Source organism: Gopherus flavomarginatus, chromosome 1, assembly GCF_025201925.1.
Source record: "Gopherus flavomarginatus isolate rGopFla2 chromosome 1, rGopFla2.mat.asm, whole genome shotgun sequence".
In the NCBI taxonomy this organism is placed as follows: domain Eukaryota; kingdom Metazoa; phylum Chordata; order Testudines; family Testudinidae; genus Gopherus; species Gopherus flavomarginatus.
This window is the reverse complement of record NC_066617.1, coordinates 329,791,803-329,804,820: the sequence shown is the minus strand read 5'-3', so window position 1 is coordinate 329,804,820 and position 13,018 is coordinate 329,791,803. Positions and strand designations below refer to the sequence as shown.

At 41.0% G+C, this 13,018-nt stretch overlaps 1 protein-coding gene across 2 annotated transcripts in view; it reads right to left on the bottom strand.

Moving 5' to 3' along the window:
• The window catches only part of MIPEP (mitochondrial intermediate peptidase), a 114,658-nt gene that overhangs the window by 58,974 nt on the left and 42,666 nt on the right, over window positions 1-13,018 (bottom strand). For both annotated transcript variants that reach the window (XM_050937230.1, XM_050937231.1), the window contains exons 11-14: window positions 7,486-7,639; window positions 6,365-6,442; window positions 3,632-3,836; window positions 512-621 (exon numbers count right to left, since the gene is read on the bottom strand). In XM_050937230.1, the coding sequence (XP_050793187.1) occupies window positions 512-621; window positions 3,632-3,836; window positions 6,365-6,442; window positions 7,486-7,639 (547 nt within the window). The remainder of the gene's footprint in view (window positions 1-511; window positions 622-3,631; window positions 3,837-6,364; window positions 6,443-7,485; window positions 7,640-13,018) is intronic.

Below are 13,018 nucleotides of genomic sequence, written 5' to 3'. Positions count from 1 at the left end.
AGTTAAACACTGGAATAAATTGCCTAGAGAGCTTGTGGAATCTCCATCTCTGGAGATATTTAAGAGTAGGTTAGATAAATGTCTCTCAGGGATGGTCTAGACAGTATTTGGTCCTGCCACGAGGGCAGGGGACTGGACTCGATGACCTCTCGAGGTCCCTTCCAGTCTTAGAGTCTATGAATTTATTAATCATTTGGTTCATAGAGTAGCTTATTTATTGTAACACTTTCTGTATAACCTTTGCAAAATGATTTTGGTTGAAAGTTTAAAATTGCCAGTACAATTTCAGATGTAGAGATTCAATTTCCTTTTATACACTGTGTGCTGCTTATTGTGGGGAAAGTAAATGATTCTTTTGTCAACCATTAGATATAAATTAAAATATAAGGTTAATGTTACCAAAGTTTATTGTTGTCTTAATACTTCTTTATAAATGAAAACTGAAAAAATTAATTCATTTAACAAATCTGCTTATAATATTTTAAATAGTCTGTATGTTCATTTTTCCTACCTGGCCAGTCTGAAAATGCCTTGCAAACTGATTAACCACTCGATAGTCACTTGCAAAATACTCCATCAGGATAGAGGGAACTTCAGCAAAATCAGTAGGACATCTGGTCCCTAAAGAAGGAAAAGATTGAGAATATGAGTATACAGCTATTTACATTAGCACACATAATTCAATCTTTCCAAGAGCTCGTTAGCATTTAATTTGGACTTCTTATGAACTGTAATAGTCTTTCATTCCATAAGTCAATATTTTATTTCTATACCATTACTGTACATATTGGCAGAAAAACTTCATTATTATCCTACACATTTTACTATAAATCACAAAGTAAAAAAATATTTGAACAGCTGGGAGAGGCACTTAATGAAACTGTGGACAACACCTTGCTAAAATAAACCAAGCTGCAGCCAATCTGGCCCTACATAAAACACCAAATCTTCTGAATTATCCTAAATCTAAATCCAGTCACAATGTAAATCAAACTCTGCATTAATCCCACTCACAATCCTTGTTCTTATCTCTCATCTGTTTGCTGAGCTCACGTATCTCTGGTTTTTATTGGCCTTTCTTAACAATACAATCATCAGGTGAAAGCATTTTTGCAGGTTCAAAACATGTTCTAAATAAATTTGAGGAAGTAAATTATTTGCAGTCACACAATGGTGTTATAAAAAGCACAATCCCCAAATCCTCTCTCTTTTCCCTGATCACCTTCACTCTAGCTCTGTGTTATCAGCACTGTACAGCAACACAGAGAGGTACTAGAAAAAATGAGACGGCATTGAACCAAAGCTGTATATACAGCAGCAACATAAATTTGAGTCAGGAATAGCAAATCCTCAGTTATTTTATTTCCTACCTGACCCCAATGTTAAGTTATCGCCTTCCCTGAAGAAAAAACCTCAAATACAAACTTCGCTGCATGTGTATTAGGGCATGTTTACAATGCAGTAAAAAACCATGGAACTGAGTCACGGGGCCCAGGTCAGCTCGTGGGGCTTGGTCTGTGGGGCTAAAAATTGGAGTGCAGATATCTGGGCTCAGGCTAGAGCCCAGACTCTGGAATGTGACTAGGGAAGGAGGTCTCAGAGCCTGGGCTCGAGACTGAGTGGGAACATCTATACTGCAACTTTTAGCCCCACAAGCTCAAGTCAGCTGACACAGCCAATTAAAATAACTTTCTGAACTGTTTGCAAATATTAAATGCAGCATATGAGGTGCCAACCAGTTTGGACAAAACCAGGACTCCAACCTGTTTGCCAAAGATGAGAGCAGGGCCATACAGCTGGCCAGCTGTCATCTAGTATACTGATGTTGAGTGCCATGGTTTGAAAAGGACTGACAATGAAAAAGGAGCTCTCTTTTTTTCTTATATGCACTATCCTTCCCTTTTGTGTATGTCTGGTGATATGTGACTTGGTAGGCAGTGTGTTCATTCACGTTCATTTATTTGTGGTAAGATGACATACTAAATTCCATGCTGATAAATTACTAATCTGTTTACCAACTAACAAAATGTACAGCCTGGCTGTGGAATTTCCATATTGCAAGTGTATTCTTTTTTTTTAAAATCACTTTTGATGCAATTTTTTTCACAATAAGTTTTCTAAATCATTTGCAACCCAGGATCATCATATTTTTATGTTGGGTGCAAGCTGAGCTCAATTTACTTTCAATCAACCCATTATTCTATTACTACAAGCAGAACTGGTTGAGAGGGGAGCTTGCAGGGCACTGGGTAACACCACTAGAAAGCATCAAAGGGACAGCAAGAAAGAGTTTGTTGGATTCCTTAACAGGAAAGGGGACCAATTTCACTTTTTGTAATTGGGACTCTGAAAATCAAACTAATATCAGGAGGCTGGAGGAATTCTCACAGCATCCCAGAGGGAGTGGTAAGTAGAGTAACAACAAACTGATATGAAAAAGGAAAAAGAAAATTTGAGGTCAAGGATTACTCTAAATTTCTGTCCTTCAGAGCAGAGTTAAGGTTTCAATTAAGGAAAGTGATAGCTGAATCAAACATAGAGCAGTCCTTGTCTCAACTCTGAAGGAAAAGCTCCTTTCATCCTTGTTCATAGTTAAGGGTAAAGTGAGATCATCCACCAGCTGCATTTTTTCCCCCATCATCTTCAAAGGGTAGACATTATGACAATCCTCCCTCTGGGCAAAAGCTGGATACGTGTCCCTTTGAAGCCAGTCAACGTCATTCTGTGCATTAGTCACTGAGAACACAAGAGGTGTTCTCCCCCTACCAATGATCCGATTCCAAGGACTGAGCATGCTGCTTTTCAATCTCCAATCTTGCCAGCCAAACAGCCAGGCATCTGAATTGTGATACTTTACATGATGCTGCAATATACTTCCAGGTTGCACATCAAAAGTAAGTTATACTTTTCCTATGTGCTAACAGAGTCAAGACAGTAAACAGAGATCATAAATTGAATCAACAGGTGTAGAGGGTTAATTGGAAATGTGACTTTTCACAGGCTTGTCACTGAAACCTGCACTATGATATAAAGATCTGTAATACTCTAATAAAATTTAAAAGATTATACAATATTTTGGAAGATTGAGAAATTCATAGAATCATAGAATATCAGAGTTGGAAGGGACCTCAGGAGGTCATCTAGTTCAACGCCCTGCTCAAAGCAGGACCAGTACCCAACTAAATCATCCCAGCCAGGGTTTTGTCAAGCCTGACCTTAAAAACTACTACGGAAGAAGATTCCACCACCTCCATAGGTAACCCATTCCAGTACTTCACCACCCCCCTAGTGAAAAAGTTTTTCCTAATATCCAACCTAAACCTCCCCCATTGCAACTTGAGACCATTACTCCTTGTTCTGTCATCTGGTACCACTGAGAACAGTCTAGAGCCCTCCTCTTTGGAACCCCCTCAAACCCTGCAGACAAAATTACTCCATAGCTGCACATTTAATTTTAAAATGCAGTTTGAAAAACTAAACTAAACTAAACTACCTACCTAACTACTGGTTTACCAGGTTCAAGACACCACAGTTATTTAAATACATACTCCCTACTTCAGGAAATTAATAAATGCAAATTATTCATTTAAACATTTAATAATAACAAAAATCACTATTCCTGATGTCTTACCAGTGACATGTTGGTACCGAGTTCGTCCCAGCATGGAATGCATAGCATGTCCCATTTCATGGAATAGATTCTCCATCATGCCAGGGGTTAGTAATGTGGGTGAGCTCCTAGTTGAATGGGGCAGACTCAGCATAAGAACAACAACAGGGAGCTGGTATTCTCCATCTTCCCTTAACCTGCCTCCACGAATTGTAAAGTGACAGTCCTTTGAAGATAAAATAACCACTCAGAAAAAGCCATGCTATACAGATACTGTTGTCACATTAACAGTATTAAATAAATGCTGCATGTCTTAACAGTAAGAGTCCTGTTCTGCTCTGTGACACCAATGTAATCCCATTAACTTCAATAGAGTTGCTTCAATGTAACATAGCAGAATTTGAGCCAGTCTTTATTATACTTTCCCATCTCTGTTTACTATTTTTTACTTGAGATTATTATAATGTTAAAAGATTCTTTTATTTCATAAAGATAAAAACAAAATATTGCAATAGCTTTAACATCGTGAACAAAATTTTATTTTCTAAAAGCAGCATGTTTAAGTTTAAACCATCTAAGGAATAAATATCCAAAAGGTTAAAATTCCCATCTTTCCCAAAAAGACTTAGTTTATTGTCACATCAGAACTTCGCTGACCTACAAATACTATAGGTCATATACAGTCTCTCTTCCCATTAATTGGTAGAGTTTTAACAGCAAGCTCTATCGTGAGGAGACATCTTATTAAGATGACATTCTTTTATAAAATATATCGCAGAACGTTACAAATTGTTAGCAAAAATAACTAAAACCAAACCACACTTGACAAAATAAGTAATAATGCTGTTTCACAGAGCGTGTTTGCTTATTCACATATTCATAAAATTCAGGCATTTGCAAAACATTTCTCAGTCATTAATGCCAATTAATGAGGTTCTCTTGTATTTTTTTTTGTAGTTTATAGACTGGCACCACGGTGGTAGTCAGCATGTCTAAAAATTGTAGATAGCTTCACCTATTTAATGTGAGGTTTGAGAAATGATCAAGCTGACATTCTGGACTTTTGCCTTGGTACAGAGTGTATTTGATTTCAGATATTGGTTGTTCATAAGCAGCAGGTAGATAATAAGAAAGCACTAACGCTCAAAAAACTGCTTATTTTAGGGTTTTCATAGTGCCTGTCAATGTAATATCTGAGGATTCAACAGATCGTGTCAAACAAATCGTGTCAAACTAATCTGACAGCGTTCTTTGATAGGATAACGAGCCTTGTGGATAAGGGAGAAGCAGTGGATGTGATATACCTAGACTTTAGTAAGGCATTTGATACGGTTTCGCATGATATTCTTATAGATAAACTAGGAAAGTACAATTTAGATGGGGCTACTATAAGGTGGGTGCATAACTGGCTGGATAACCGTACTCAGAGAGTAGTTGTTAATGGCTCCCAATCCTGCTGGAAAGGTATAACAAGTGGGGTTCCGCAGGGGTCTGTTTTGGGACCGGTTCTGTTCAATATCTTCATCAACGATTTAGATGTTGGCATAGAAAGTATGCTTATTAAGTTTGCGGACGATACCAAACTGGGAGGGATTGCAACTGTTTTGGAGGACAGGGTCAAAATTCAAAATGATTTGGACAAATTGGAGAAATGGTCTTGAGGTAAACCGGATGAAGTTCAATAAAGATAAATGCAAAGTGCTCCACTTAGGAAGGAACAATCAGTTTCACACATACAGAATGGGACGAGACTGTCTAGGAAGGAGTATGGCAGAAAGAGATCTAGAGTTCATAGTAGACCACAAGCTTAATATGAGTCAACAGTGTGATACTGTTGCAAAAAAAGCAAACGTGATTCTGGGATGCATTAACAGGTGTGTTGTAAACAAGACACGAGAAGTCCTTCTTCTGCTTTACTCTGCGCTGGTCAGGCCTCAGCTGCAGTATTGTGTCCAGTTCTGGGCACCGCATTTCAAGAAAGATGTGGAAAAATTGGAGAGGGTCCAGAGAAGAGCAACAAGAATGATTAAAGGTCTTGAGAACATGACCTATGAAGGAAGGCTGAAAGAATTGGGTTTGTTTAGTTTGGAAAAGAGAAGACTGAGAGGGGACATGATAGCAGTTTTCAGGTACCTAAAAGGGTGTCATCAGGAGGAGGGAGAAAACTTGTTCACCTTAACCTAATGATAGAACAAGAAGCAATGGGCTTAAACTGCAGCAAGGGAGATTTAGGTTGGACATTAGGAAAAGTTTCTAACTGTCAGGGTAGTTAAACACTGGAACAGATTGCCTAGGGAAGTTGTGGAATCTCCATCTCTGGAGATATTTAAGAGTAGGTTAGATAAATGTCTATTAGGGATTGTCTAGACAATATTTGGTCCTGTCATGAGGGCAGGGGACTGGACTCGATGACCTCTCGAGGTCCCTTCCAGTCCTAGAGTCTATGAATCTATGAATCTATATGTGGGGCTTATTAAAAGGAAGTTATTGGCAAAAATAAAAAGTTTAAAGGAAGTTGAACAATCGGTGTTATTATATATACTTTGGAATTAAGTATTCCTAGAATCTAAATACATTATAGATTTTTCTAGAATTATGTTTGGCCTTACAGGTGGTCTTGTTATGTGTGAATTTATTTGAGTGCTAGTTTAAGTCCAAATGTGTGTTGCTGGACTCATATTAATAGTAAATGACCCTACTACTGTAGTCCTTACTCAAGCAAAACCACCTGTGAAGTCAGTCCACAGTTGTTACCTGATGTGGTTTGCCAGCTCGTTGGAAGAAGTCACAGTAGATGTACCCCAGCAAGCCCTCATTTTCATGGACAACTGCCTGGAAAAGAAATAAATATATAATTTCCAAAGTAAAAGTTCTGCTGAGCTGGGAAGATGAGAAAGTATCACTCTCAGATATATTCAATAGAAAAGGTTTATACTGCATATATTTTGCAGCACATTATAATTTTACATAAAAAATAATATAGGAATAATTTTTTCTACTGCAGTTGAAATATTGATGTAGAAATATTTCAAAGCTTGTCCTTCAAACTGCACAAATTTCTGCAGTTTATAGAAACTGATTACTCTCACATGCCACAATAAAAATAACCACCCCATCTTTTACCATCAGATGGCAAGCTAACTACTCCAGGGCTGCAGAACATAAATTAAGTACAGCAGGAGTTGATTTACCAAGGAGACATATGAGAGGGTAGCCAGAACTGGTAGATTTACCACTGAGGATTTGAGGAGCAGCAGTCCTCACTGGAGGCTGAGCTTGGAAGTAGAAGGGAGGGAGGGAGGATGCCCACTGGAGAATACTGGGAGGGAGCGGAAGGACAAAAGAACTGAGCAAAATGACAAATAGAGAGCAGTCCACATCTGCTACTTCTATCCCACAGAACAAGCCAGAAATAGGAAGGCTTGAGTCAAATAAGAAAAATAGGACATACACAATAGGAAAGAAGGGAAGAGTAAAGCCCTACACAGTAAGAATGCACGTTTGTAGCTGCATGATTTAACAACCATGTACTTTATTTCAGGTTTAATTCAGAAAATTCAATTCTCTCTCTGTTTCTCTCTACAGAGACACCCAGCCATTCTGACTCTGGCATCTTTCACTTGGGGAGAGATTTTTCAAGACATTTAGGCGCCTACAGATGCAGACAGGCATTGCCCCAAGTGACTAGTCACTTACCATTGGCTTCAATTGGAGATAAATGCCCTATGCAATTTTGAAAATCCCAATAGATGCCCATCTGCATCCTTTGGCACCTAAATACCTTTGAAAACCTGTTCCTTGTCTTTTAAGAGACCACATGAGCAGCTCTACCATACGTTTTTGTGTTTAGGACTGTTAGGAATTAGAATTCTCACCAGTTTGCGAACATCTTCACACCAGAGCTCTCCTTTCTCAGTTTGCTCTGCATAGAGAGAGATTCCTAGGAGCTGGTTGAACAAGACGTTCAGACCTTCCATACATGCTCCAAGAGAGAAAAATGGACAGTACAAACTGGGCTCAATGTTATACCTAAGAAAACAAACAAAAAAAGAGAGAGTCAAAATATTTGTTGAGCTTTATAATCGGAGGTGTAAAATATGGTCTTGATTTACTTATTACAGGCACTTTATGGTGCTCATCTTCTGTATCCCAGTATCTCACAACTACAAATGAATTAAACCTCACAACACCATTGTTGAGAATAAAAAACCTAATTTTTCAAATAGGGAAAGTGAGGCAGTGGTTAAGGCACAACATTTCAAAAGCATCCACTAGTTTAAGTCTTTAATTTTGAGTACCCAGCTTGACACATGAAGGACATGATTTTCATAGGTGCTGAGCAGCCCTAGCGCAAACTTATTTGAACTAAAGAGCTTGTCTATCACGAACAAATGTTGCCAGAGGAGTAGCAAGATATTGTAGCACGCATTATAGAGATAACACAGAAAACACAACAAAATGCCAAAACTGCAAAAAAGTTGTAAGAGTGGATGAAAGTGACTTAGAGACCTAAGCAACCTAGTGCTCAGAATCCCTGATAATCAGTCCCTATATGTTGCAAACTGGGCACCAAAAATTGACATATCCAAAATTAGTGAACACCTTAGAAAGTTAGGGCTTAAGTGACCTGCCCAAGGTCCCATCTGTGGCAAAACTGAGAATAGAATGCCTAGTGCCTGATTCTTGCGTGGCCCTTAACAACAAAAACATCCCTGCTTCCTGGATTTGCATACAAATTGCGAACAATCGATACACACTAGCCAAGGGAGCAGCTGCCCTTACATCTGCCATTTCTTCCAGGGCTCCAGAGTACTGAATGACTGCACTCTTAGTGTGGCTTTTACTTTAGAAGATCATTGCTCCTTCCATCTTATATGCTTTTCCTCTTTCACGTCATTTTTTTTTTTTATTATTTCTCCCTGACCAATCAGTAGTCACTGAAGTCTAAATTTGCATCAGGCAGACTACAACAGCTGAACACCAAACATTTAGAACCCTGCTATTTTAAAGCCTCTGATCAAAAGGCTTAACTATAGCTAAGCTGTGAAAGAGTCAGTTACTCTTCATCCAAACTCCTCATGCCTCCTTCCTCCTCACCCCCAACATACACAAAAGACAGTGCCTTAGAACTAAACATACTTTGACACTGTCTTTTGGAGTCATGTTGCTTATAACTGCGGTTACAATTCACTACCCAACTTCAGTAGGCTGTGGAGCATAGCAGGACAGGATTAGCGCTCTAAGCCACTACACCCGTTCTTTTAAGCATTTCAATGTGGGTTTGTTTTTTTTCCCCACTATCTTTTATATTATCCCTATAATGCACTCCAGCAGTATTTTGCTACCACCATGGCAACATTTGTTGAAGCCAGTGGAGATGTTTAGTTTCAAGACTTCACATATTTGCACACTCCACTCTGGTTTTATTTCTGGCTTCTTGCATGTGTATCATTCTGATTTTAAACTATAACAGAATGCAGAAAAAAACCTTAACAACTCCGAAAGGGTATTGTACCAGTCATTACTTCCCCTAATACAGGCAGCACCATTTAAACTCACCCCACTTATGTAAGCAGCTGCATTCTGGGGTGTGACCCAGCAAAAGAAAAAAAAGGAAGAAAAAAAAAAAAGAGAGAGAGACACTTTCCTCCTTTATCATTGATAAGTCTCCAAAGAGCAAAACATATGCTTCCAGCCTAAAAGGCATCATTTTAGATTAAAGAAAATAAAAAGACAGAATACAAGTCTCCATAAGAGCTCTCCGTGTGTGCACATCTTCCGTAACAGCACTACATAGCAACTGTGAGAAGAAAATGGCTGCTGTCTCTGCATGCAGGCACACTTCATAGTAGTGTAAAGTACAGTACATAGACTGCATCTATGCTAGTGTTTTTCAGCCCTGAAATTCCTAAAAGGTGCAGCTCCAGCAGTAGGAGCACTGTTGGAAACTGTAGTAGAAAAAACTCAGACTCGAGAGTTTTTACCGTGTTGTCTAACCCAGCTCAGAAAGTTAGAAGGACGGATACTGTCAGAGCCGGCTCCAGGTTTTTTGCAGCCCCAAGCAAAAAAAGATTTGCCGCCCTTGGCTCCCCCCCCCCCGCACCCCCTGACGCCCCAGCCCTGGGCTCTTCCCCCTCACCCACACCTCCTGCCGCCCTAGCCCTGGGCTCCCCACTTCCCCCACACACCCCCTGCCGCCCCAGCCCTGGGCTCCCCCTTCCCCCTCACCAGTGCCCCCCCACACGCCCCTGCCGCCCCAGCCCTGGGCTCCCCCCTTCCACCCTACCAGTGCCCCACGCACACACCTCCTGCTGCCCCAGCCCTGGGCTCTCCTCCCTACACCTGCACCCTCCTTCCGCTGCAGCCCTGGGTCACTGGTAACTCACTCCCAAGGCGGGTCATTCAGCAACAATTATAGATGTGCACAGAACACAGACAGGATTGGTTCCCATATGGTTACAGAGCTGCAGTAAAGTGGAACAATTTTCAGCTTGTGTGATTGGAGGATATCTGGATGCATATTATAAGACTGTCCTCCATAAATGAGGAAAAGTTGAGGTGCCTTTATTATTCTTTTGTTTCACTCTTTCTTTCTATGGGGAATTTGCCAATGCAATATCACTGTCTTCCCTTTAAACAAACAAACAAACAAACAAAAAGGCAATGGTTGTTGAAAATAGCAATTCCAGTCCTAATAACCACTGGGAAGCATTTCTTGCTCAGTTTTATCCTACTTTTTCTACAGCAAGTTACAGTGGATCAGTATATTTGATTTGGGAGAAATGAAGTAACACCTGCCCAAATTGAGCTTGAGCACTCCTGAATTTTGAGGTGTTCAAATCTGGAAGGCAGGTGCTGGGTGTGGGGGGGGGGCGGGGGGCTGTGGGCTCTGCGGGGGAGCACGGCAGCATGTATGCAGCAGCATGTCTGGAGCTGCACGGAGCCAGACACGCTGGTCTGAGTGGCATGGTAAGGGGGCTGGGGGGTTGGAGAAGGGGCAGGGGGTTCCGGGGGGGCAGTCAAGGGACAGGGAGCAGGGGGGTTGGATGGGTCAGGGGTTCAAGTGGGCAGTCAGGGGACAGGCAGCAGTTGGATAGGCCTGGGAGTCCCAGGGATTCATCAGGGGACATGTAGGGGGTGGGGTTCTAGGGGGTAAGTTGGGGGGGGGTCTCAGGAGGGGGCAGTTAGGGACAAGGAGAAGGGAGGCTTAGTTAGGGGCAGGGGTCCCGGGAGGGGGCAATCAGGGGACAAGGAGCAGCAGCACTTAGATAGGGGTGGAGTGCTGGGGGGCAGTTAGGGGCACGGGTCCTGGGAGGGGGTGATCAGAGGACAGGGAGTGTGGGGGGGAGTTGGATGGGTTGGGGTTTCTGTGGGGGACAGTTGGAGAGAGTGGATGGCGGCACTGGCAGGGTGGGGCTTCCCTCTCCATGGACTGTGTCCTGTTTTTTGAACGTTAAAATATGGTATCACTACCTTTCACAATGCAACTCTCCACTCATAGCACACGATGCAGCATGAGGTCCCCCCTCCTTTCTTTCCAGTTGGGAGTGGCCAAGGGAATGCTGGGAAATGTAGTTCTTTCCCTGCTCCAGGGCTGGCTCTATAGGCAGGGAGCTAACCAAGGAACTACAGCTCCGAGAGCCCCCTGTTGGTTCTGCCGCCCCTGCAAATGGGCTGCCCCAAGCAGGTGCTTGCTTTTCTGGTGCCTAGAGGCGCCCCTGGATACTGTGCAAACTTCCCAAAAACCCCTGCCCAAGCATGTGAGTCTTACTATACCACTCTCTCTGGAGTTGATTCCAGTACTGACATGAGCATAAACAGCAAATTGTGTTTTAATGGTTCTCCTAAAAAATATGTGGAAAGACTTAGTAATTACTGTGAAAGCTTACTGTCTTTACACACATTATTTTGATATCTTATTTTGTCAGTCTACATAGCTATTAGAAGATCGGATTTTTAAGAGCTGAATTTCTCTTTTGTATTATACTCATGCCTGTAGCACATGATTTATCACCCTTCAAGAGAAAGTTGAAGACAACAATGTAAAGTAAAGATTTTTCTGGAAGTATACGATTCTTATAATTATGGATATTATAATAATGTATTCCAAAAGAAATTAAGAATGGAATAAGAGACAAAGCTGTTCTGTTTTTCGGTATGATAATATTTCAGTTCAATTGGTGCCCATTTTGAAAGAACAGCGTGAAGAATTTTCAGATAGGACGAATTTGGAGAGAGTCTGAATCTTAGATACAAACATTACGATTTTTTGTATTTGATTCATATGAAAGTACTGGAAGTACACGGAGCACCCATAACAATGCAGTGAGAGTTACATTATAAATATCTTTCTGAAGCATAACTTCTAAATATAAAAAATAAAGTTAATATTTGTGGTATGAGATTTCATATTCATATGAAAAGATCAGAATCGCACCGTACTTTCTAAAGGGATGATGCAAGACCTGAGGATAAGAACACGTGGATTTATTGCCAAGCACATTATTTCAACCAAAACCCAATGGAAATGTTATATTAGCATGAGGTTTTAAAATATGTTTGCTTGAAAAAAGCACAAGCAAACCATAATATTTTACATTCATATAATACCTTTTACCAAAGAAGCTTAAAGTGCTGCACAAAAATGGGTATAAATCTCTGTGTTCCAGAAGATGTAGGCAATTTTCCTCTCTCTATTTTTAGTGGTGGGGAGGGAAGAACTACTGGAGTGCATGGATTATAGAGGAGGAGAGTATACGTTGACCCATTGCCCCCACCTTAGGGGACGCTGAGGCAAAAGCTGCCTCGATGACTACCCCCATGCTGAGATGGAGGGTAGGGGAGGAGAGCAGCTGGAACCCCACGGCTTGCCTTTACATACTCTGAGTTACACAAGCATCATCTGATTTGGTAGGCGAGCAGATAGTGTTGTAGTAAGGCAGACAGAATGGAAAGGAGACAGATTGGGTCAACAGAAGTCAATAAGCTGGCTGGGCCTGTGGACAATGTAGAGGAAGAGGGGTGCAAGTGGACTGTACTTTTTTTTTTTTTTTTTTTAACGGAGGTAGGTTAACAAGACATGTACCTTTCACATTTTGTTTATATCTTGTTTGTCTGTCTAATTAGATTGTAAGCTCTTGGGACAAGGATTATCTCTAACTATAGATCTTCAGCAATCATGCAGAACTAGACAGACATGCCAAAAGCCTACAGTGTCTTTACAACAGCCCCCCTCTTCACTCACTGTATTATGTGGAGCTCAGGTACAGCCATTCACTGGGAAGGATACCGTCCAAGCCTAATTATAAATGCCTTTATAGGAAGATTCAGTTCTGACAATGCCTCAGATTTGTTGTGTGATCTTGGCCTAGTCACACAACTTCTCCATTGTTAATATTTAATCAGGAT